The sequence below is a fragment of the Diospyros lotus genome, chromosome 6 (assembly GCF_014633365.1).
Source record: "Diospyros lotus cultivar Yz01 chromosome 6, ASM1463336v1, whole genome shotgun sequence".
NCBI classification, from domain to species: Eukaryota; Viridiplantae; Streptophyta; class Magnoliopsida; order Ericales; family Ebenaceae; genus Diospyros; species Diospyros lotus.
Window position 1 is genome coordinate 12,653,975 of NC_068343.1, and position 25,899 is coordinate 12,679,873.

Below are 25,899 nucleotides of genomic sequence, written 5' to 3' on the forward strand. Positions count from 1 at the left end.
GAGGGGCTGAAGAGCACTTATGTGCGCAACGACAAATCAATTTATTAATTGAATTCAACCCCACCCACGATTTAAACATGTTCACATTAATTATTAATTAATATTATTATGCCAATCCAGTTTTATTCATTTAGTTAGGGATCTATCAATTACTTAAACTCCCCTCTCTAATCATGTTTTAGTGAAGTCATTATTTTTGAGAAATTTAAAAATAAAAATAAAAATAAAATATATCATCATCATCATCTCCATCTCATACCATTGCTTTTATGCAGTTGGTTGGGTGAATCATCTGTGCCATTAGTGGAACGTGACGCAGATGTCTAAATCAAATCAATTGGTCTAAAACTAAAAGGTGACGCTGCTGAGTCATCATGCATTCCATTCCATTTGCACAAGTTGAACGTTCCTTATTACTACTGGGTAGGAGGATTCCAATTGGAGGTAGTAATTGACTATTTCCTTGGGAAGATAACCCAAGTCTACATAATAATAATAATACAATTAAGACTTGCGTATTGTAGTGTAGACTGCTTATATTTATTAGCCTGGGAACAAAAAACAACTAGCAGTCTAGGACGGTATCCGCAAGCAATCATAAACTGTTTTTCTTTTTTCTTTTTTTGCAAATTACTGATATATTGGGAGGAATTCCAATTCAGGAGATGATCAATGACATCAGTGATCCCACTACAAATAAACGGCAACAACAAACTCCTTGCCAGCACAAGCAAGAAATGTGTTGCTGTTTCAGCTCATGGAAACTGATGAATTACAAGAGGAATGAATGGCAAGAACAATTACCATTTAACATTTGTCTTGATCTTAAAAAACTACACAAAACAACCCAGTTCTAGTATCCAACTGTTCTTGCCCTGAAAATTTCACACAGATAAGATTTCACAAAAATATCTCTAGCAATGTAGATTTCAATCATTTGATGTTCAACATCAAAATCTCAATCAAGCCTTGACAGCAAATATCTCCAACAGGGAAGACCATGTTCCTGAAACTGCAAGAACAATACCCAAAATCACCAATCCTCCATCCAAACCAATCCCTCTCCAACCCAACTCGTCCTTGAACACAATCAAGTGAAACAGAGACGGCAACACAAACCCTAAAATTATGCAGACACTGCTCCCCACCAGAGACAAGAAATCTGCAAAATTTGGCACTGTGAGGGCCAGCAAACTCACCCCCAAAACCACGGCCCATCTCAGCCACATGCAGTATCTTGAATTACAGAATCTTCTCTCCACCACTTCATAGACAGGATTCATCATCAATGGGAAGGTGAAGAATAGATTTACACATAGACCCAGTTGAACCAGGCTGCTCACCATGCCTTGCCCAAAATTGGTGGTGATTATGTCTTTGGTCTCTTCACCAAAAGCAAAGTAACCCAGAACTCCAAAGCTTGCATACATCAGAGTGATGAAGAGCATGGAGAGGCCCAGGATTTTCCCAAATTTGGGCTTGTCTTTCATCTCAGCTTCTAAGGGTAAAACCATTCCTATCCCTTCAAATGCATAAACAGCCACTCCCAGGCCGTAGAAGAAAACAGAGAGGCTTCCAAAGGCCTGTAAAACTGGCCTTTGTTGGAAGAAGATGATTACGTCTTCAACCATGACGACGCCCATGGCGCCGAGATCGACGACGTCGGCGAAGATGCTGAGAGGGGCCAAATGCGTCAGCGTGGGGATGGAATTGAGCCCTAATTGGAAGGGGAAGCAGGCCCAAATGTAGAGGGATTTGAGAGAAAGCCCTAATATTTTAGGGTTAGGACTTGCGGAATCGGAAGCGGAATTGAAGACGTAGGACAAGGTGTTGGCGATGAAGATGAGGTAGCTGACGCAGAATCCGGCCTGGGAGAGCACGATCATGGCGTCGACGGCGGCGCGGCCGACCGGGCCGCAGACGGCGAAGCCGAGGTCGCCGAAGGAGGTGATCTTCGTGAATCCGAGGACGGATTCGAGCCGCCGGCGCGTGTTGACCAGGAGGAGCATACAGTGGTAGGTGAGGAAGGAGACGGCGAAGAGCATCAGGCTGCCCGTGACCCATCCCGTCCGCCGGAAAGTGTACGGAAGGCCGAGGACTCCGGCGCCGACTATGGCGATGAAGACGTTGGCGAACGTCTTGGAATTGGACGAGAGGGGCTGGCCAGATTTGCTCAGAAGCGGGCTGTCTTCTCTGCGTACCGGCAGAGAATGCGACGAGGAGCTCGCTTGCTTATCGAATCCCATCCTCGATCCGTCTGGAGCTCAATTCTGATGGATTCCGGTGATTATCTCGGCGTTGGAATCGGCTGAGAATCGAGTCCGATGAATTCAGGAAGAACTGAGACGAAATGGGAAGGAAGAGGAGGAGGAGATGGAAAATGGGTGGTTGTGGTTTGATTTTCTCGGGAAAGTTGGGGGCTGGGCAGGGATTGTATATATAGAGAGAGAGAGAGAGGAGGGATTGAAGAAAGAAAGATCAGAAAAATGGAAATGGAAGATGAGTTGATCGCATTTTGGAGTGCATAAATAAATTATCTTCTTCTATTAAAAGAATGGGTTTTTTTTTTAATATAAATTGAATCTCTTCTCTTCTCTTCTCTTCTCTTTTATTTTATTTTCTTTTCTTTTTAACCCAACAAATAACAATAACATTAACATGATGATGTTATTGAGAGGCAATCCTTCCTTCCTTCCTTGATAATGTTTCATGTTTTGTTTCTTTTAAATTCGTAGATTTTTTTATAATAAAAAACATTCGGAAGAACCCGAGAAGAAGCAACGAGGAGGAAGCATGTGTCGGCGGATCAGTTTGACTTTGGCCCGCCCACCAATTTATCACAATTTACACAATCTTTCTGGTCTTTGTTCTCAACTATTTAGTATTTATTAATGGAAGACAAACAAAACCAAAACCAACACCAACAAACTGAAAAAGATTCCAAGTGTCAAAATCATTTTATATTAACGTTTGGCTGGCAGTGACTATTAGCGTTCGTTTCATTTTTTATTTTTCCTTTTTATAATTCAAGTATCATTACTTACGCTCCGTTAATTATGGACTTATGACCCTCCATCAAGAATTACATGTAAGTAAATTTAGGTTTGATCTTAGTCAGTAGAGTTAGTATTGACTCTAACGACGCACAATCTAGTAAAAATTACATCACTTATATCTAAGCTACTCCTTCCTCGACCGTGAGTATTCGTTTCTTTTCTTTCTTGTAGTACAGCTCATCCAGGGGCTTCAAGGGATTGATTAAATTTTCAAATCCCACATTCTTGTACGTACTTACTACTATATGATTTATGACAACTAGTACTTGTTTGGTTTCTCCGATAATTTCTTTATTTCTGCTACTTGCTCCTGAAAAGTCTCCCTCAATTTTCAAATAGCCATGATGCAATGTATGAACTGGGCCACCAAAACAACAAGAGTAGGGTTATCTTTCTTTTCTTATTCTTTGTTGCATCTCATATCTTAGCAAACAAAATATCTTTGTTTTTATTAATAATATTGCAGCCGAAATTATGGGCTGAAAATGGGACATATTTTCAAAGCATATATATATATATGATCCTTCCAATGAAGACGAAACCAACAAATATTTTTTTTTAACTCTAGCTATCTGATGCAAATAAATCCTCCCACATCAACCAGCCTAGCAATGGGTAAAATTTATTGCCCAAAATTCGAGTTACTTTCCTTGCTTGAAAAGGATTAGGATGCGTCCATGTGATCCTTTAACTTTTCCTCATAAATAGTACGCAGTTCTCAGTTCTTGGTATTCGTATTCTTAATTATGTCAAAAAAGATAAATCACAAATTAATTCTTTAACTTTTACACAAAACAAAAATCAAAATTACAACTCACTGAATTAGCACTGACATATTACTCATCCGACCGCTCAAGCTATGTCTTAAGAACCCATGAATGGAGCACTTGTTTCTTGATCAGATGGCATGGGAACAACTTGAGGCCAGATCAACATTTTCCTGCCGTACAATCTCATTTTACTTTTTCTCCGAATGCATCATCTTAAATTATTGCCTTTCAACGACTCAGAGACAGGAAATTTTGTCTTGGTAAACCTTCATTATCACACACTAGCTGAGAGTAACACGTGTCCCGAAAAGGATAAACCATGTAGAGCACTGCTTCAGATTTTCGCATCTCAATTTTCCACCACCCCCCAAACATCACCATCAACACAATGCTTGCCCAAATTATTCAGGTCTCAATCATCCACCGTAAGAGGTAATCTACACGGCGCATACTCTTTCCATCTAACCACATATTTTCTTGACAAAGACACAGAACTAACGAGTTCCAGATAAAATAATCAGGAATAATACCTTCATCCAGCATTTGCTGAACAAGTGACAAAGCCTTCTGAAGATCTCCTTTTCTACAAAAAGCATCAACTAGAGGACTGTAACTTCCAAGATTAGGCAAGAAACCCCTTCGAACAATGTCCTCCATGAGTTTAAAGGCACTCCCACCTTTGCTCTGTTGGCAAAGCCCATTAATTAAGAGATTAAAAGTCGACGCCACAGGAACATAACCGCGGCTAACCATCTCATTCATCAACTCGAATGCTTCCTTGACACACCCCTGTCGGCATAAACCGTGAATTAAGCTGGCATACACGAGTGCGCTTGGAATGCCTCCTTCCTCGGTCATCTGGTCATAAACCCGTTTTGCATCCTTAATGCTGCCTTCTTCACAGAATCCTAGTATCTTAGAGCTCCTATCAACAGCTCTAGGAAAAAGTTTTCCCATCTTAGTTAGAACTTCAAAGGCTTCATCTAAACGGTTTTCTCTATAGAGACCATATATGACACCGTTGTAAGGACTAATGCAACCTCTAGATCCGCCCTTACTCTCTTCCATCAATTCTAAGATCTTAAACCCGTCTCCTACTCTTCCTACGGAACACAAACCATTGATTAATGTATCATATGTCATGAAATTCCAGCTGATTCCAGCCATTTTCATCTCGTGAAACATATCAAGAGCTGAATCCAACATCCTTGACTCACAGAAGCCACGAATGAATGCATTATATGTGTCTACATTTGGAAGGCATCCCTTGATCTCCATCTCTTGCAGGAAACGAACTGCGAGTTTCACTTTCCCAATCCTACAAAAGCCCTTGATCAAGGTGTTATAAGTAACAACATCAACGGTACTTCCCTTGCTCTCTACTCGTTCTAAGACTTCAACAGCCTCAGCAACACGGCCATCATTGCAGAGAACTTCAATGATCTTAGTCACAGTGATGACGTCAGGGACAAATTCATTACTGAAACTCTTCTCCAACAGAACAAGAGCTTGCACTAAATTCTCCTCCCTACAGTACGCTGAGATCAAAATATTGAAAGTCACTTCATTGGGTTTCACTATTTCATTCATCAAGCTCCTGGCTCTTCCAACCTTGCCATTCTTGCAAAGAGCATGAAGCAATGTGTTATAAATAACAGTATTTGGTGTCATGCCACGAGACTTCATCACAGACAAGAGCTTGAAACCCTCATCAATTCGATTCGTCAAGCAAAGTCCCTTCATCAAGATCCCAAAAGTGTATTCATCGCCTTGAACACCACATCCCATCATCTTCTTCCTATAAAATTCCCTAGCTAGATCAATATCTTCTTTAACAAGAACATCAAGTATGGAATTGAAGAGCTTCAAAGACGGGCCTTTTTCAAATTTAGAAACCAAATCGAGTACCTTAATGACCTCGCAAATCATCCGCGCCCGTCCAAGACCGCGTACTATAGTGACAAAAATGTCCTCATCTGGGGGCGAACCAATTGAGCTAGGCATTTCGTCGAGCAGTTGGTGGACAGCGTCGAACCGCCGGAAAGTGCAAAGCTTATGAACCAAAGCCCGGTAAGTGGATTGGGAGTGGGCGAAATTGGGGAGCTTGGAGGCCCATCTGAAGGTCTGGAGGGCTTCGGTTGGTGATTTCTGTTCCAGTATGAGATGGGCAATGTGGTCGTGGGTTGGAACAGGAGTGGTTGAGATGGATATCGATTGAAACATGAGAATACATCTATGAATGTTTCTTGCTTTCTGCAAGAAGAATGGAACTTTGAACGGGTTGGAGATGTTGGGCATGGAGCTATGCCGTGATCGGTTCTCGTCCGAAGTGTTCGATTGATATCAATTACGAGCGGAAATTGAATTTTATGCAGCTTTATAGCGCATAAAATTGAAGAGCATGCCATGCACCACAAAGTCCAGCTTTGAATCTCAGTTTGTTAATCAGAATGCATCTAAAAGCCCCCGAAGAAAGCACAGCGAGAGTTTGGCTCCACTTGGATTATCGGTTTCCAGTTTGAGCATCGTAATTTGGGAGGCTCTTTTTCTTTTTCTTTTTCTTTTGTCAATTTAAGTGAGTTTTAAGGTTAAAAGAGTTGATGATGTTACCAGACTTCTTATGAGATTTGGATCTTAGTGTTGAATTGATCTAGTTTTATAATTTTATATAAATGAGATAAGCGTAATTATAGTCAATTGAAAATATGTCACTTTGATATTTAAATTAGTAAAAAATTCTAAAAATTGCTTATATACATGTGAGAGAAGTTTAGAATGTCATATCTTTAGTTTTGATTGAGTTTCATAATAAAAATTATGATGAAAATTAATTGATTCTTCATGATTTCGTAAGTTCTGAAGTGAGTTGGACTAGTATAATTAAATAAGTATAAAATATGTATAAAATTTATAGAGATTAGAATACGTAATACTATGAAAATTTGAAATGCCTATTATTTATTTTTTTATATTAATTTTAAATTTATCTGTTCCTTAAATCATATGAATTGTCTCATATTGAAGGCTCATTTTATGAGAATTACCTTTGAATGAGTACTTAACATATAAGTATTTCAAAATATTCTCATGCTTCAACTATGTTTTATGAAGATTATTCATATTTTATTTTAAAAGATACTTGAGAGCTCATCTTCTACTTAGATTAAGTTTTTTTAGCTTGATCATCTTTGAGCAATTTGGGAATATAGTCTACTTAAATAAAAATAAATAGAGTATACTCTATTTAGAATTCAGATTCTTCATAATAATTGAATATTCAATGTCGACCTAAGTGTTGAAAAAGTGCTTTGATATCTAATATGATTTGATAACTTATTCTTTGTCACTATACGAACTTTTTATTTTCCTAAATATCATCAATTATCATAGATTATTTATTCAAAAAATCTACTCATTGACATAAACAACCCTTAAATGCAACTATAACACAAGCAATAAAATATCAAACTAGTCTCATGATTTATGTGATTGGCAAAATATATATTGTAATTCTTATATTTATATTTTTTTATTTATACACTTAAACTTTTTATTATTTCAAAAACATTTATTAACTTGCAATTTTGAATCAATTACACTTCTAAACTTTTTATTACTTCAATTACACCCCTAAATTCATTGTTCTCATCAAATTTATCGAGATATGTAATTGTCTCAAAATTATATATTTCATAGATGTAATTGAAATAATAAAAAGTTTAAAGGTACCATTTACTAGAAATTACATAGAAATGTAATTGAAATAACAAAAAATTTAAAGATACAATTGATTCGAAATTGTATAATCCATGGGTGTAATTAAAATAATAAAATGTTCAAATGTCTAAATAAAAAAAAAGTGCAAATATAGTAGTTAAAATATATATTTGGCTAACCTTGATTTTGTGAAGCAAAATTCATGAGTCACTAGACACTTTTAACTCTTTATTTTTCAATAAGAAAAAAATGTAAAAGCCAAGTGATTTATCTAAATTTTAGTCTTCTAAAAATGAACTTCTGATTAAAAAAAAAAATCAGAATGCTATGATTGGCTTTATTATATACAAACATAAATTTTATTTAGAAAAATTTCACAATAAGGGCTTATTAATCATTATACTCGAAGAAAGAATATTCAGAATAATATATTTTATTATACAAATATCACTATCATGTATCATATTGATAGTATTTGATGATGTTTCAAATATATAATACCAAAAAAGTATGAACAATTAGGCTGTGATTTCAATGTCATGAAACCATCCATGCATCTCATTATTGGTCACCTAAGATTCGTGACAGCACAATTGCACAACTTTCCAACTCTGTAGCTAAAAGAGAAACAATGAGACCTGAAAGCTAAAACTGATATGGGAAAAATCAGACCTTCAAGAATCAAGACTATCACTTAAAGAATCAGCAAAAAGTGGGAAACTCCGGAAAGAAGAAAACGAAACATGTGAGCTCCATTTTGGTCTGTACATAATATATAGCCGTTAAGACGGTTGTTGTCTAGACACTGCCCAAGACACCCTTTAACATATCGAGTCCTTCAGCTGATATGCTCCTCCTCCTATGGAATTTAGGTACCTCGATTGGAGGGGGAGGATCCTGGGAGAAGCAAACCACGAGAACTGTGAGGTTGTCGCAGGTGTTGCGCTTCAGAGCTTCCCGGACGAGCACTCTCGAGCACTTCTCTGGATCGTTGTGCAGCATCAGCTCCTTCCTGACAATCGTTACTGCATACTGGCTGCTCATCACGTCCCAGAGGCCGTCACAGCCCATTATCAAGAACTCGTCTTCTTCTGTCAGGACAATCTGCTCTAACTCTGGCTCAGAGCTTAAGGGGTAGAGTGCACCTTTCGGGCCCTTCAAGTGCCAGTCCCCCAGAGCGCGTGCCACTGATAGTTGTCCATTGAGATAGCCGTCATAGACAACACCACCTAGTTTCTCGATTCTGAGTCTTTCAGATGTGCAGTTTGGTTTGTGGTCTTTGGACAGTTCGATTGCTCTTCCTCGTTTTCCCATCACAGCTCGAGAATCCCCAGCATTAGCAATCAGCATAGTCCTGCAAGGTGATACAGCATCAGATAAATCCTTGATTGAAGAAATAAGGAAATTGCCTTTGCCAAAATGAAAGGTAATTTGGACAACTATTGTAGGAGGCGCAACTCCGTTTAGTTGGTGTGTGAACCAAACTGAGCGGTCTATTCGCATTAACTTGAGAACGAACCACATTATTTTTGGAATTATGAATAAAAGAGATAAAAGATCTTTAGAAAGAGCACAAGATCCTCTTAAACAAAGCCCAATTCTATAAGATTCAGAAAGGAAAAAAACGTTCAACTTGATATTGAATCCAAGCCAAATTTCAATTGCAAACATGGGACTTTCAAATTTGTCATTGACATACAATATGGCAGAACTAGTTGTTTTAGTGCCTTTGATACAAATCCACTCTAACTTACATGTGTTCCATGAACCCAGCTGCTTCACAGAAAACAAATTAAAGGAATAGAAGATCCCAAAGAGACTGATCAACTTATCATAATAATAATAGCTCTGTTTATCCTTTGAAGTTTTGGTGGCGGAAAACCAGCTTGGTAAAGAAAAGGCTTGGGGGTGGATTCGTCTAACAAAAGATGTCCGTGCTCAAGTTCTAAACTTAGAGAGCTAAAGCCTTGAGGAGGGCTGCCAACACTTCATCAAAGCAAAGAAGAGAAATCACATCTTTGGATCCTCGTAGTTTAGAGAGAATGCTTGGCAAGCATGTGTGAAAGAAAATTTTTCCCGGTGTTTATCTTTTAGAAGCATAATTCTGTTTATCCCCTTATTATGCTTGTGCCAGTAAGGAAAAGGCCATTAGGTTATCCATTTTCTTTATCACATACCGCGTATTCTTTCAAATTGGACATATTGTAACAGGAAAGCACTCCCAGTTGGAGTTTTAGGGACTGAGTTCACTTTTGTTCTGGTATTAATTCAAGGGGAGGCTTCGAAGCCTACAAAACTAGGTATTGTAGAAAATTTTCAGAACTTACAAATGTTTCAAAGAAGAAATATGAGTCTTAAAAGTTGTATGTGGCTAGCAAGACAATTAATGTGGGTTTTCCAATCATAATGAATGTACAGTTCAACCATGGAAAACAAAAAATAAAATGAGGAAATAATTGTGGCAGTCTTGTATCAACTTAAAACAACACCAATAAATAAGACAACCCATTATGATCATGTTATATCAACTTAGGCCCATGCTATTGAAACACAAAAATTATCAATCAAAATAAGTTCAGTTCCTCACCGTCCTAATATAAGGGCAGTCAGAGCTGTGGTGCCAGAGGATCTATCAAGAGATTTTGAATCAGCTAATGCATGATCAGCTTTGACAAAAGCATTCCTAATGGATTTTTTTAGCCCACCTGGGAAATGAGAATCCTCAACAATAAAATTAAGAAGGTTCTTCTTAGTGAATGATGCAGCATCTACCCCACCATGTCCATCAAATACCTGTAAAACAGACAAATTTCGTCATGTGACTAGAACAACCCTAATAAATCAGAGGGCAAATACCTGTAAAAATGTTGCTTGATGAGACGATATGTTTGTAGTGAGTTATTACAGTAACTTCCCATCAGAAGAATTAAACATTTTATGATAATGACCTCAAGAAGTTAAATAGATGATGGCTAAAGACAAGATGGCCAGATAGATGCACTTTTTATTTCAAAGACTGAATATTTGCTACCAAATGATTCTCACGTGAGAGATATACTTTCAGTCCAAACAGAAAATAAAGTGAAGTTAAAACTACATACCCCATAAAATGCTGCTGGGGAAGGGAAATCTGAAGCTGCACCAATATGTTCCCGAAGATTATCCACACAGATGTACTCATCTTCCATAAATAGTTTTGGACCTATCTCAGAACAGCTTCCTGAACGAAAGATGGGTAGAAACACAGACTTCTCCTCTGAAGGTGACTTTAAAACACCAATAGGTGATACCTAATACAGGCGCACATGTTAAATAGTTAGTGAAGTTTAGGACCGAAATACAGAATCACAACCACAAACTCCAATGAACGTACAAAATGCTTATAACAAAACCAAGACAGTTTCTCACATGTAAAATTCACAACATTCATACCAGAAATTTTGATTAGGGATCAGTGAATGCATCATGAATGCAAATATTGCAATGTACTTAGTTACAAGAAAGTAAATAGTTTTGCATTTTAATGTAGCTTCAAAAACAATGAAGAAGAGTTCTAAGGGCCACAAGAAAATGTGACAAAATAAGTCTATAGTGGATATATTTCCTGACTGTAGCCTGTATGCTATTTGATAGATAATAAAACACAGGGCATATTCAGACATTCGGGAATCAAATAAATGGATACTTAGGTATAGTTTTGTTTAGATAACAAGTTTGATACAGAAGCATTGACTGCTTGGACTGGATAACTTATGGATTGGGACCAGGGGCTCAGACGTGTAGCTTTAGAATCTGATTCTAAGAGGACCCAGTCAGCAAAAAACCAAATCACCACCCGCACTGACTATAGTTCGCTTCTTAATATTTGCTAAATTTAGACCAAAGTTGGTTATTTTGCAGTATATTTGCCTAGAGGTTTTAGATACTCCAAATTGGGGGATATCCAAGCAAGATCGTTATACAATATACAGTTTCTTGGCTTCAGCCTCCAGTGCACTGAAAGAAATAAGCAAAGTTGTAAAGTACTAAAATTTGATGAGCATCAATATCTCCAAGATCTGTCAAAGGAACCACATAATTCAATCTGACTTTGTATGAATGTAAGGTCTTAGATTTACTACTTCAGACAACCATGAAACAACCCCCTGTGGCCCCTTACACAGAAGCTAAACACCGGGCTTTGAGTAATTGAATTCATCATTGGATCCCCACAAAACCCTAATCACACCTACAGATTGGGTAAAACAAAGAGGACTGACTTGACTCACCAATTGATCAGCCAGCATTGCTTGGCTCATGCTATGCCGGATAATGGAGAGGTTTCTAGGAGGCTTCCCAGCCTTGGCTTGACCCGAATTACCTGAAGTTCCTGGATCCTCATCTCCCATGGCAGACCCATCTAATTCACTACAATGTGGTGACGGCTCAGTGCCAGCCATTTCAATCCATCAAGAACAACAAATTTCTCAAAACCGGAGTTTAACCCTTTTATCAAATTTCTTTTTGTTTTTTCCGTCACAGATTCTGTATTTAGTAACTCTGCCTACCTACAGATCAGCAACAGCCAACCCATTCTGTATTTGAAGGACAGAGACAGCTGTCCACCTATTTCTTCGACCCCAATTCAAGAACTGCCTGAGAACCGACTTTTTGGTCACCGACACATGACTCCCACCTTTTCCTCGTGATTTTACCGAGAAACAAACAGACCCACCTGCCGGAAAAATGAATCCGCGCGAATCATGGATGAAATTCACCAAACACGGCAGAATTTGAAACCAAGGAAGAAGAAGAGGAAGAATTCAAAAGAACGTGCAAAGACGTGATCAAGGAGTGAGAGAGGGGGTTTAAACAAAACACAAAGCAATTTGCAAAGCAGGAAATGGAGGATCATTGGTAGCTGAAGTTTTCTTTTCATAATTTTTAAAATTTTCGTGTTTTATTTTATTTGTTTTTTTTTTCTTCTTCTTGGAAATAAGGGGCTGAGTGTCACTGCCAAATCCAGGTTTCCCGGTCGCCATTGTAGGGCGGACAGCGACGTGGGTTGTTGACACGTGGCTATCCCGAGGGTGGAAGGTATTCCAGTTGACCGGATGGGTGGCCAATTATGTTCAGTTCATGGATCTCTCTCTATTGCTCATCTCTTTGCCTCCCACCATTTCTTTGTTCGCCATTTCCTTCAATTCTCCTTTTTGCAATAATATTCGCTTCTTTATTTTTCAAACTTCTTTCTTTTTATTTTTTGGGTTCCTAAAAATTAAAATTATAAAATAAAACTTATCATCGTGTAACAAATTTAAAATTTTTAAGTTTAAATCACGATAAACTCTCTTTATGTCTCAAATCATCTCTTATTATATTGTGTTAAGTTTAATGACGTCATTATACAAATCTATCAAAATATCGTTAAATTTATATATATAGAACATTTAAATATTGTTTGGTTTTATGATTTCTATTGACTTGTTAATCGTATAATATTTAATTTTATGAATATGATTCTGAGTTAATTAAGATTAAATAATATATAGTATTTTTTAGTAATCGCTTGTAATTATGTGTTAGGTTTAGCATCAAGTTTTCATTTGCATTTGAAACCAAATTAAGTAATTATGTACTTTTAAATATTTTTATTACGAGTTTTTTATTACGTTATTATATTTAATTGTTATCAATCATCAAATATTGTCTCCCTAATCCCTAAATTCTCTCTATGTTGAAGGAGCATAGAGAATAATATTTTTTTAAGAAAATATCAAATAAGTCATTGTATTTAAGCTTAAAAATTAAATTAACCATTATATTTTAAGAATGATAAATTAATATACTTTGATTATTGTATTTTAAAGGGTATTAAATGAATCATTGTATCTCTTTACTTGGGTCACATTAATCGTTATTGTAGATGCTTTTTTAATGTTATTTAATAACGTTTTAATTTTATTAACACTATTATCTCAATACTCAATTAAAATAATCTCACACACAGTCGCAAATGTCCAAATTAAACACCAAATTTATATTTGAAAAATCCTATACAATTCCAACTAGTGTCTTTTTAAAGTATAGCTACTATTTTGTCTCCTATCATAAAATATAGTAATTTATTGGATTATTTTTAAAATATAATAACTAATTTAGGCCAAAAACTAAAAATAACGGCTTATTTAACACCTCACCTACTTTTTTTCACAAAAACACTTTTAAATTATCCCACAACATTTGATAATTATTTAATTATATTATTATAGATTTTTCTTGTAAGTGGAAGATCTATACATATCATCATGAGCCTAGAGGATATCCCAGCAACAGGGCCGGCTAAAAGCATAGGCCAATGAAGCCTATATTTAGACCCCTTATAAGGGGGTTCTTGATAAAATTTTTTTGATTAAGTTTAATGATAAAAATATTTAAATATTTTAAATAAAAATATTTTTTATCTAAAAAATGCCTAATAAATTTCTAATGATAAATATTTTAGTATTAAAACGGGACTCAATAAAATTTTCATATTTTTTATTATTTTTTAAAAAAACTCCAAATTTTAAATGGCCCCAACTCCCATGAGCGAGCCGGTCCTGTCCAGCCGCAGCGTCACCCTGTTTGTCCATATAAGATCAATTTTAATTTTTTAAATAACAAATATTTGACTCTTTAAATAAGATATCTAAATAAAAACGTACTCTTAGCATTAAAAAATCATTAAACGTGACAATGTATACAAAAATGAAAATGAAATTCAAGGCAAATTGACATGCTGGTACAAACCAAGCCTGCAGAATTCCTAATTATAGAAAGGAGGACTCCAATTTCCCTTGCCAAAACACTCCTCAAAATGGGCAAATTAGCCTAAACAATAAAGGGTATATACGCAGCAGTGTTCATACATTAGGGAGCAATTAAAAGTTAAAAGAATTTAAAAAAAAAAAAAAAAAAAAACTTGGCGGGCCGGGCAGGCCGCTAGGCCCATGGGCTGGCTCTTCCTGACATCCCATCGACCAATTTGATACTTACAGATCAGTTATATCAATTTTAGACTTATCATCTTTATATATTACTATATTTTTATTATTAAACTACTACCCTTATAATATGTTTAAAAATTTAAGTAATTATAATTTTTTTCCTAAGAAAAATTATATATTTTTAAAAAAAATAATAATTACACATTTCATAAACTTTAAAATTAATCCAAATAATCCATTTTCAAAATTAACTATAACATTAACGGTGTTAAGTAAATTAATTATATACTTGATAAACTTTTATTTTATCAAATTAATTTTGTTATTTTTTTTGAAAAATTTTAAGAATTAATTAAATAAAAAATTAAAGTGGGTGAGATGTCTAAACTAAATATTTAAAATTTAAGGGGTGTGCGTTAATTTAGTCAAGACTATTAATAATAGAAGATATTGTAGTTAATTTAAAAAAAATAGAAAATAATTAGATAAATTTTTAAATTTAAAAAATGCCTGGATCAAAATAACAAGAGTTACACTAGAAAACTGAGAGTCACAGAGAGATTTATAGAAAAATGACAAAAAGATAAAATTGTCCCACTCTACTTTCTCTTCTTCCCTTTCATAGATTACCCACAATTGGTGAGGCGACGATGGAGTGAGACAACGTAAGCGAGGTGAGGGCGGCGACGAGACTAGGGCAACGGCCATGAGAGAGAAGATGAGAAAAGTGAGGATGGAAACAAAATTATATTTTTATCCCCTTTCAATAACCTGATCGTTAAATTCATGGGTCGTCTAGACTTTTCCAAATAACAAAAATTGAAAGATTGTAAAGTGACTTTACCCAATTTGAAGGAGTGGTGGATACGATTTATGGCAGCGGTGCATTTTCGATACAACCCAAATGGTGGGCCCCAAGGAAAACAACAATATTCTGTAGATTTCCTTCGACATGAACATGACGGGTCGGAAAGTGTCCGTTAGTTAAATAAATATCATGTATGACATCACCGCGAGCGAGGTTTCCAAGGAAAACGTGGAAAGTAATTAAATTTAAAAAATATTAAGATTGAATATTTTAATTATTAAAAAATATTATCTTAAATTTTATTATTATAATAAAACTTTAATGTGTGTGAACGTAATTATTTTAAGGAGTGAGGAGTCATGTGAATGATTAGTTAATAATATTTAATTTTTAATGTACACAAATATTAAAATTATATATTTTAACTATTAAACATAGTTACTTTAAATCTTATCTTAACTAAAAATAAATAAAATTGTTATCTATATTATATAAAACATACACGTAAAAAAAAAAAAAGTATCGTATCATAAAAAATGACGTCAACAAAATACATTAAATTAAAAATTAACTTAATAAGGAAAATACCTAATTACCCATTACTTAAAAAAAACTCTAAATCCCAAACATTTAAATTTCATAATTATTAACCCCGAAAATACTATCTTCTTCCATTTTCAATTACAAAATATAACAGAGTTAATCTCAATTATTTTTTTTTGTTAAACTTAGGCCATCGGTATTTTACCTTTTTGTTTATATCATCTTTTATGTCTCAAGATAAAGATTTAAAATAATAATTTTTAATAATTAAGATATAAAATCTTGATATTTTGTACCTTAGAAATCAAACGCTATATTTTTTAATTATTGAGGGAATACAACAAATTGGTCAGTCTATTCCAATACTGCAAACTGAAGTCAGGATGGCCTGAGTTTAAAGATTAAATATTAATCCCGAAAATGAACGCGTCATATATGCGCTTATGTTATTTCATGGTAAAAACTTAAAATAATATTTTGTAATAATTGAGATATGAAATCTTGACATTTTATACATTAAAGATTAAATATAATATTTTTTAATTATTAGTAAAACTTCCTTAAAGATAAATATATTTATGCAAACTTTTGGGAATAAAAAAAGTACTGCACTATTATTAATTCACAGGATAAAATTACACACAGTATATTCATTTTAAGTTCCGCATAAACATAAAAAATATTTTTATATTTTTTAAAATTACACTAATTATATATAAGTGTTTAAAAATTATAATTAAATTATCGTCTCTCATTAAGTTCATATGTTATATGGCAAATGAAGAGCCCCAATTATACGTAATATTGCACGCCATAATTTTAAAAAACATAGGGTTGTTGTTTAGTTATTGAAAGCACTACCAGTTTTTTTAAAAAAATTATTATACAAAAAAAGAAAATGAAGATTTGAAAATTGTAATTTTCTAAAATTGAATTAAATTTGAAAAACTCCTGAAAATTACATTTTTTTTTAATTTTACAAATCATTTCCATCTTTATTTGAAAATTGCGATTTTCTAAAATCATATATTCCACGACAAGAAGTAACGACTAAAGGCAGGGTAATGGAGTCAGATTCACAACGCAAGTGGGTTTGTCCGTACAAGTGGAACAGTGCAGGTTCAGCAAACCCGGTGAGAAAAAGGCGACCTTTTTGTCATAGTCCAATCCAATTGTCTACATTTTTTTCTGTTTTGTGAGCAAAGCATTTTTATTTATTTTTTTTATTTCTTTTTGGATGAATGTGTGCAAAGCAATTGGCGGACCTTTTCCACGGCCCTTCTGCGGGATTGAATGTGGTGGGTGCTGCACTGTAAGTTGGTCGCCCCTTCAGTCACAGTCACAGGTCTGTTTTCTTCAATCCTCCATAGATTTCTCTCCCTCTTCTAGTCTCTTCTTGCTCCATGTTATTTTTTTTTTCCATCAACTGTGTTCTTTAAATCATTAGATGCAAATAAGATGAACCTCTTTCACACCCAAGGTGCTCATGCTATGAGTGACAGTTCTTCTCTTGCAACTTCGATAGAGCATTATGGGTATGTATTTGAATTTGCGATCCTATGAGCTGAAGGCAGTTTTGGGTTTATCTTGACTAGGGTTATTTCTCTAGTTGATTTCTAGTTTTTTTTTTTCCCTCCCAGTTCATGTTGATTTGGAAATGGTTATTGATATTCTCGCTTGTTTATGTATTTATCCTGAATATCTTTGTTTAATTTTCTTGATTGTTCATTCTTTATTAGTACATGACTTCGAGAATTGTTCGAGCTGGAATTACGAAATTCCAATCTGTATCTTTCATACTGAACTAGGTTCTTTCTGGCTCTTTAGGCTTCACGTTATAGATTGAAATTTGGGGTTTGCAATGAGACAATTGGCCGTGAATCCAATTTGGGTGCTGGTATTACTGGCTTTCAACAATGGACATTTTCCAAATGGAGTTGGTGCTGACACTTACAAAAGGCCTGAAGTAGTAAACATTGGCTCTATATCCTCTTTTAATTCTGAAATCGGCAAAGTTGCAAAGGTTGCCTTACGAGCAGCGATTGAAGACGTGAATTCTGATCCAGGAATTCTTCGAGGAACCAAGCTGGTGTTGACAATGCATGATTCCAATTTTAGTGGGTTTCTGGGCATGGTCGAGGGTACGTACTCACTTTAGAGTATCTGTTTTTGATTTGTCTACAAGCTTCCCTGTCCCGGCATCTTCAACACTTATTTTGTTCATCGTCCTTTTAACATTAATTTGTTGTTTTCCTTAATGATAACAGCTTTACAGTTCATGGAGAGTGATGCAGTGGCCATTATTGGCCCCCAATCTTCTGTTGTAGCTCATGTGATTGGACACATAGCAAACGAACTCCAAGTGCCACTATTATCCTTTGCAGCAACAGACCCGACCTTGTCTTCTCTTGAGTACCCATACTTCGTGAGAACAACATGTAGTGATTTATTTCAGATGGCTGCAATTGCAGAATTGGTTGAGTACTATGGATGGAGAAAAGTAATTTCAATTTATGTGGATGATGATTATGGGAGGAACGGGATAGCTGCATTATCAGATCAACTGGCAACAAAAAGGTGTGGGATCTCTTTCAAAGCACCTTTGACCCCTGAAGCTACCCGAACTGAGATCACAGATGTGTTGGTTAAGGTGGCTTTGGCAGAATCTAGGATTCTTGTTCTTCACACGTATCCTGATCAGGGTCTAGAAGTTCTTTCCGTGGCACAATTTCTTGGTATGACAAGCACTGGATATGTCTGGATAGCTACGAATTGGCTCTCCACCGTCCTGGACACTAATTCTCCTCTGCCGTCTGAGACCATAGAAACTATCCAAGGACTTCTTACACTGCGGGCATACACACCAGATTCACAACTAAAAAGAAACTTTGTGTCTAGGTGGAAAAACTTGACAGCTAACCAAACAACTAATGGTCCCTTTGGGTTGAATACTTACGGCCTATATGCCTACGACACTGTTTGGACACTTGCCCGTGCAATTGATGCTTTTTTCAATAGAGGAGGAAATATTTCCTTTTCTAATGATTCCAGGTTAAGTGAATCAGATGGTGGGAGTTTGAATCTAAATGCTATGAGCATTTTTGATGGAGGAAAAATGTTGCTTGACAGCATTTTACAAGTCAATTTGACTGGCTTAACAGGGCCTATTAGGTTTGATTTGGACAGATCCCCAATCCATCCTGCATATGAAGTCATTAATGTGGTTGGCTGGAGTAGAAGAATTGGTTATTGGTCTAATTATTCCGGGTTCTCTATTGTACCTCCAGAGATGCTCTATACAAGGCCACCTAACCGTTCCAGTGTGAATCAACACCTCCGTAATGTGCTCTGGCCTGGACTAACACCCCTGAAACCTCGTGGGTGGGTTTTTCCAAATAATGGAAAGCTATTGAAAATTGGTGTCCCAAACCGAGTCAGTTATCGTGAATTCGTAGCCCAAGTGCCTGGCACTGATATGTTTAAAGGGTACTGCATAGATGTTTTCTTTGCTGCCCTCAACTTGCTGCCGTACGCTGTCCCATTTAAGTTAATGCCTTTTGGAGATGGCCGTAACAACCCCAGCGGCACTGAGCTTGTGCGCTTAATCACAGCTGGTGTGAGTATGTGATACAGAGTTCTTATCACAATGTTAAAAGGTTGTTTGATCTTATGTTTAATTCCCCTGTTTTTCTTTTGCCATGTAGGTCTATGATGCTGCAATAGGTGACATTGCAATCATTACTAACCGAACAAAGATGGTGGATTTTACCCAGCCATATGTTGAGTCAGGGCTAGCTGTGGTGGCACCAGTTTGGAAGTCAAACAATAGTGCTTGGTCTTTCTTGAGGCCCTTTTCTTGGGAAATGTGGAGTGTAACAGCCGCTTTTTTCCTATTTGTGGGAGTAGTTGTTTGGATTTTGGAGCATAGGATTAACGATGACTTTCGTGGCTCTCCTAGGAGACAAATCGTTACTGTTCTATGGTAAGTTCCTAGGAAACACGGTTCTATCATATGATGAGATTCAAAGAGCTCATTTCTGTTTTACTAGTCCATGTGAATTGATATTTTCGCTTATTTTTCAAGCCTCATGCTCCCTCCCTTTATGTATTCTTTTCATGCTAAAATAAAATTCAAAAATGGCAATCACAATGCAATTCTATCAACACCTCCAAGTCTTGGCTTGTTTATTGGTGTGCTTTTGTTGCAGGTTTAGCTTATCGACCTTGTTCTTTGCCCATAGTAAGTAATACTGCACCAGTTTTATCATCTTCTCTTCCCCTAGGACCTTGCCAAAAGTAACTCCCAAGTAATAACGGTGCCTTTTTGCGATTAAATGCAGGAGAAAACACAGCCAGCGCTCTTGGTCGCCTGGTGCTTATCATATGGCTATTTGTGGTTCTAATCATCAATTCCAGTTACACTGCGAGTCTGACCTCAATTCTCACAGTCCAGCAGCTTTCTTCACCCATTAAAGGGATTGAGACTTTGATGTTGAGCCATGACCGCATTGGCTACCAAGAGGGTTCATTTGTGCGAAATTACCTGCATGAGGAACTCGGCATTCATGCTGAGAGACTTATACCTCTTCATTCACCAGATGACTTTGCTGAAGCCTTAAAGAAGGGTACCAAGAATGGTGGAGTCGCAGCAGTCGTAGACGAGAGGGCATATATTGATATCTTTCTGTCAACCCGTTGTGAGTTCAGTATTGTAGGCCCGGAGTTCACAAAAAATGGATGGGGATTTGTAAGCAATCTTTATCAGCAACGACTTTTAACCTTGTTAGCTCATTACGTGGTCCATTACAGTTTTATAGTTGAAACTTTTTTCTGTTTTCTGCTCCAAGATGATTGATTAGCAAAACAGCATATGTTTGTTGACATGTGGATTTGTGCTTTGCTTCTTATCAGGCATTTCCTCGCGATTCGCCTTTAGCAGTTGATTTTTCAACTGCCATTCTGAAACTGTCCGAAAACGGGGAACTGCAGCGAATCCACGACAAATGGTTGAGGGGAAGCGCTTGCAGTTTACAAGGTGCAAAGCTTGAAGTGGACCGCCTTCAACTTAGAAGCTTTTCAGGCCTCTTTCTTATGTGTGGATTAGCCTGCTTGCTTGCTCTCTGTGTGTACTTTGTGCTGATGGTCCGGCAGTTCAGCCGCCATTACATCGAGTCCTCGGAATCTTCTGGTGGAAGCTCGCGATTGGCACGTCTCCAGACATTCCTCTCGTTCATCGATGAAAAGGAAGAAGAAGTCAAGAAGAGGTCAAAGAGAAGGCAGCTGGAGAGCGGTTTGGATCGCAGCAATAGGGGGGATGAATCAACAGATAATTCCAACATAAGTAGTAGTAAAATAGAAATGAACTCAAGCACAAGTCTTAGTTCTGGTTCCAGAATTTAGTCTGCATCTCTCTGAGGCCTGAACCACAACAGTTACCATACATATTAGTCATGGGTTTCAGACAAACTATATATATATATATATGTATTAACAGAAATCATGTTGGTCCTTCGTAATCTGTACCTGGATAGTTCAGCGTAATACACTGATAGAATACCAGATAGCAAGTTCAACAGCAATCAATATCAATGGTTTTCCAATAATTTACAGCAAGGAAAATAAGAACAATAAGGCATTCAAGAGGCCCCAACTCTCCAACAATCTCTTACAAAATTCCACACTCCTCTCTCACTCTCTTTCTCTTATTTATACCCCCATCCTACTCAACATAACTACCTCTGGTAGCACATGCTGGTTTGTTGTAGCCCATGCCCTTTGTGCCGACTTTGATAGGTCCAATGGATCGGGGGCCTATCATTACCCCCCCCCGGCTCACTTTTACCTTGTCCTCAAGGTGGAAATCTAGAAATTGTTGCTGAAGGAGGTGAATTGGTTCCCATATTGCTTCTAAATGGGGCAACCCCTTCCATTGAATTAAAACCTCATTGCCTTGTAGATTACTTCTTGTTCCCAATCGAACCCCCAAAACTGCCTCGGGTTCCACCAACAGCTCCAAATCTGCACTCAGCTGGCTGGGAACTTCCACACTAGCCCTCAACGCCCTTCTTGCCTCACGTAATTGGGACACGTGGAAGACGGGGTGGATGTTGCAATGGGAGGGTAGTGTTAATTTGTAAGCAACCGGTCCTATCTCCTTTTCCACTTCAAATGGACCATAAAATCGAGGCGCCAATTTCTCGTTGGAGCAACCAGCCAGCGATTTTCTACGATATGGCCGTAATTTCAAATAAACCAAGTCCCCCACTTTGAAGTTTACCTCTCTTCTCTTCATGTCAGCACCTCTCTTCATTACTGATTGAGCCCTTAGCAATTGAGTCTTCAAATCATCCAAAATCTTATCCCGTTCAACTAAATGTCGCTCCACCATGGACACCGACGTGGTACCTCTTTCAAACCTCACCAAGGTTGGAGGTTCTCTGCCATACACCACCTGAAAAGGGGTCGTGCTTGCAGCTGTGTGGTAGGATGTGTTGTACCATAGTTCAGCCCAAGGCAGCCACATGGACCAAGATTTCGGTTGAGAGGAAGCAAAACAACGCAAATATGTTTCCAAGGTCCAATTCAGTACCTCTGTTTGCCCATCAGTTTGTGGGTGATAGGCGGTGCTTCGGTGTAGTTTAGTACCTTGGAGGCGGAACAATTCCTCCCAAAATCGGCTCATGAAAATTTTGTCCCTATCCGATACAATGGACCTTGAGAGGCCATGTAATCTTACTATCTCCTTAACAAAATTTCCAGCCACTTCCTCTACAGTAAATGGATGTTTCAGCCCGATAAAATGCCCATATTTACTTAGTCGATCTACTACAATCAATATTGAATCCATTTTGCCCGACCTAGGTAACCCCTCAATAAAGTCCATAGCTATATCTTCCCAAACTTGGTTAGGGATGGGGAGAGGCTGCAGCAATCCCCCAGGTGTTAAAGCTAAAAATTTGTTCTGTTGGCAAGTAGCACAATTACTCACATAGTTGTGAATGTCCTTCATCCCTTGCCAATAAACACTAGCCGCCACTCGCTTGTAAGTCTTCAAGAACCCTGAATGCCCCCCGAGACTGCCATCATGTCCCTCATGTAAAATCAATGGAATGAGAGATGACCCTTTCAGTATGTACAACCTCCCTTTGTATAACAGTTGGCTGCCCATCCACTGAAAGTTGGGTTGGGAAGCAGGATCAGTGTGTACCTTGATAATTTGTTGCACCCTGACATCTGCTCCTACTTCACGGGCCAATTGATCCAGTTGGATTACTTATGGGACTGTCAAAGCCATGAAAGCTGTTGTATGGTTGATGCGTGATAACCCATCAGCGGCCTTGTTCTCCAAACCCAGCCTATAATGAATCTCAAATTGAAATCCCATTAGTTTCACCATCCATCTCTGATATTTGGGGCTTACCAACTGCTGTTCCATCAAGTATTTGAGGCTCTTTTGGTTAGTCCAAACCTCAAATTTCCTTCCCAAAAGATAATGTCTCCATTTATGCACCGCAAAGACTATGGCCATCAATTCCCGCTCATAAACTGATTTTGTTCTCCCTAATTGATTGAAAGCTTGACTGAAATAGGCAATGGGTCGATGATTCTGCATTAAAACAGCCCCCATGCCCTCCCCCGAAGCATCCGCCTCTACCACAAAAGGTTTATCAAAATCCGACAAAGCGAGCACGGGCAAGGAAACCATCTTCGCCTTAAGCTGTTGGAAAGCTTGCTCAGCTGCCACATCCCAATAGAAATTATTCTTCCTCAACCGTTCAGTTAAAGGCCTTGCCATCTTGCCACAGTCTTTCACAAAGCGCCGATAATACCCCTTGAGCCCCAAGAATCCTCTCAATTCCTTCATTATTGTAGGAGTAGGCCACTCTTCCATCGCTTGCACCTTAGCGTGATCAACTGATACACCATGTTGAGAAATGATGTGGCCTAAGTATTCAACCTCCGGCTGCCCGAACAAGCACTTTTTCCTGTTAGCAAGTAGCTGATTTTCTGCCAACACTTTTAAAACACAATGTAAGTGCTTTGTGTGTTGCTCTAAACTCTTACTATACACCAATATATTATCAAAAAAAACCAATACAAAACGCCTTAAATACTCCCTGAAGATATCATTCATTAGTGATTGAAAGGTTGCGGGCGCGTTTGTCAATCCGAACGACATAACTAGGAACTCGTAGTGGCCCTCATGTGTCTGGAAAGCCATTTTTGGAACATCTCCCTCCTTGACCCTAATCTGATGGTAACCAGATTTTAGATCCAGCTTGGAGAAAACCACAGCCCTATGCAGCTCGTCCAGCAACTCCTCAATCACAGGTATAGGGAATTTGTCGGGAATGGTGACCTTGTTCAAAGCCCTGTAGTCGACACAAAACCGCCACCCTCCATCTTTCTTCTTAACCAACAACACCGGGCTAAAGAATGGACTGCAACTTGGCTGCACAATCCCAGCTCCCAACATCTTGCCCACCAGTTTTTCAATCTCATTTTTTTGCGTGTAAGGATAACGGTAAGGTCTCACATTCACGGGTGTTATTCCTGAAATCAAGTTAATAGCATGGTCTCTTTTTCTACATGGAGGCAGCCCTTCCGGATTAGAAAATACCCCTTCAAACTCTTCCAGCACTCCTTGCAACAACCTTGGGATTACCCTCTGCTTTTCTTCAAATTTTGCGGTAATGGCTCCCAACTCCAACAACATCCCCTCCCCACTTCCCTTAAAAGCTTTCAGCATGGCCTTCAAAGACACCATGGTTTTACTTAAGCTTGGATCGCCCTACAGTGTTACTACCATACCCCCCACTCGAAACTTCATTGTTAAAGTTTTCCAATCCACAACCATTTTCCCAACTGCGGCTAACCACTTCATTCCTAAGATAACATCCGAGCTACCCAGCTCTAAAGACAAAAAATCCTCCACAATTTGTAGGTTTTGTAGGTGCAATTTCACCCCCTTGCAAATGCCAGCCCCTTGCACTGCCATTCCTGTCCCCATAATCACCCCATACCCGGTCGTTTCTATTCTTGGCAGCCCCAACCACTACACCAACTCAGCTGCTATAAAATTATGTGTCGCTCCTCCATCAATAAGTACTACCACTGGCTGCCCTTCAATGTCCCCTTGGAACTTCATGGTTTGTGGTGTTGTCAATCCCACAACTGAATTCATTGAGAGTTCAATGACCTCGCTGCCTTACCCCGCTTCTTCTTCCCTCTCTTCCCCTGTTTCAGCCTCGACTACTTCCTCTTCCATCTCTTCATCATAAATCATCATAACTTGTAGCTCCCGGTTCTTATACCAGTGGCCAATAGAGTATTTCTCATCACATCGGAAACATAGACCCTTCTCTCTTTTAGATTTCCACTCAGCCTCGCTGAGTCGTTTAAAAGGAACATTGCTGCCACTCCCAGCCACTGGCAGCTTGTTGTTTGCCTGGCTAACAACTCTCGAATGAGGAGTCAGGCTTCTTGATTGTATGAGAGGGGGTCGAAAAACGTTGGTTATAGAATGGGTAGAGAAACTACCCCTTGCTGGCCCAAACGTCCTATTGCAGCTGAGCATGGCTGCATTCTTATCCTCGATACATTGAGCCGTCGACATGATCCGATCCAACCCCCTTGGTTACAGTACCCTGATCTCAGCCCGTATTTCCGGCTTAAGGCCACTAATGAAATGGCCTTCCAGGAACGCCTCAGAGACTTCCGACACTGGCACGGCCAAAGTCTCGAACATCAACCGGTAATCCTTAACAGTCCCTTCTTGTCGGAAAGCCAAGAACCTCTCCTCTAGTGACCCCTCTTGGGTTGGGCAGAATCGGTTGACGATACCTTGCTTGAGCCCTTCCCAGCTGCGAATTCCCCTGCGCCTAGACTCCTACTAGAACCACGCGAGGGCCCCTGCCTCGAAACACAACGCAGTGAACTCGATCTTCTCATCATCGGACAGTCGGTTGACCGTGAAATACCTCTCAGCCCAAAAAATCCAGTCATCCGGATTGTCTCCCTCGAAGGTCGGCATCTCC

General features: G+C 38.0%; 4 protein-coding genes across 5 annotated transcripts; 1 reads left to right on the forward strand and 3 right to left on the reverse strand.

Moving 5' to 3' along the window:
* Positions 1-595: 595 nt before the first annotated feature.
* On the reverse strand, positions 596-2,512 carry LOC127803046 (amino acid transporter AVT3B-like). Its single transcript, XM_052339052.1, has one exon. The coding sequence runs from the start codon at positions 2,244-2,246 to the stop codon at positions 963-965; it is 1,284 nt and encodes a 427-aa protein (XP_052195012.1). The 5' UTR covers positions 2,247-2,512; the 3' UTR covers positions 596-962.
* Positions 2,513-3,735: 1,223 nt separating this feature from the next.
* LOC127803228 (pentatricopeptide repeat-containing protein At2g17525, mitochondrial) lies at positions 3,736-6,396 on the reverse strand. Its single transcript, XM_052339312.1, has one exon. It carries the CDS (start codon positions 6,122-6,124, stop codon positions 4,232-4,234), a length of 1,893 nt encoding a protein of 630 aa, XP_052195272.1. The 5' UTR covers positions 6,125-6,396; the 3' UTR covers positions 3,736-4,231.
* A 1,643-nt stretch (positions 6,397-8,039) lies between these two features.
* Positions 8,040-12,470, reverse strand: LOC127803100 (probable protein phosphatase 2C 47). The gene is made up of 4 exons (XM_052339131.1): positions 11,812-12,470; positions 10,645-10,833; positions 10,131-10,336; positions 8,040-8,897 (listed from the first exon to the last, which is right to left on the reverse strand). The coding sequence occupies exons 1-4, from the start codon at positions 11,980-11,982 to the stop codon at positions 8,342-8,344; spliced, it is 1,122 nt and encodes a 373-aa protein (XP_052195091.1). The 5' UTR covers positions 11,983-12,470; the 3' UTR covers positions 8,040-8,341.
* Positions 12,471-17,055: 4,585 nt separating this feature from the next.
* LOC127804719 (glutamate receptor 3.6-like) lies at positions 17,056-21,445 on the forward strand. Of its 2 annotated transcripts, none has more exons than XM_052341677.1 (7): positions 17,056-17,207; positions 17,690-18,003; positions 18,130-19,478; positions 19,567-19,844; positions 20,071-20,102; positions 20,203-20,609; positions 20,774-21,445. In XM_052341677.1, the coding sequence occupies exons 2-7, from the start codon at positions 17,724-17,726 to the stop codon at positions 21,260-21,262; spliced, it is 2,835 nt and encodes a 944-aa protein (XP_052197637.1). In that variant the 5' UTR covers positions 17,056-17,207; positions 17,690-17,723; the 3' UTR covers positions 21,263-21,445. The 2 variants fall into 2 exon arrangements, with proteins under 2 accessions (XP_052197637.1, XP_052197634.1); XM_052341674.1 differs by lacking the exon at positions 17,056-17,207 and adding an exon at positions 17,214-17,397.
* Positions 21,446-25,899: the final 4,454 nt, after the last annotated feature.

Excerpts from the sequence above, each read along its gene's own strand:
- LOC127804719 (XM_052341677.1), top strand. The coding sequence starts at position 17,724 with ATGAGACAATTGGCCGTGAATCCAATTTGGGTGCTGGTATTACTGGCT. Across the intron at positions 19,845-20,070 it reads CAAATCGTTACTGTTCTATG|GTTTAGCTTATCGACCTTGT; the intron begins GTAAGTTCCTAG and ends CTTTTGTTGCAG. Across the intron at positions 20,103-20,202 it reads GACCTTGTTCTTTGCCCATA|GAGAAAACACAGCCAGCGCT; the intron begins GTAAGTAATACT and ends GATTAAATGCAG.
- LOC127803100 (XM_052339131.1), bottom strand. The coding sequence starts at position 11,982 with ATGGCTGGCACTGAGCCGTCACCACATTGTAGTGAATTAGATGGGTCT. Across the intron at positions 10,834-11,811 it reads CAATGCTGGCTGATCAATTG|GTATCACCTATTGGTGTTTT; the intron begins GTGAGTCAAGTC and ends CGCCTGTATTAG. Across the intron at positions 10,337-10,644 it reads CCCCAGCAGCATTTTATGGG|GTATTTGATGGACATGGTGG; the intron begins GTATGTAGTTTT and ends TCTGTTTTACAG.
- LOC127803046 (XM_052339052.1), bottom strand. The coding sequence starts at position 2,246 with ATGGGATTCGATAAGCAAGCGAGCTCCTCGTCGCATTCTCTGCCGGTA.
- LOC127803228 (XM_052339312.1), bottom strand. The coding sequence starts at position 6,124 with ATGCCCAACATCTCCAACCCGTTCAAAGTTCCATTCTTCTTGCAGAAA.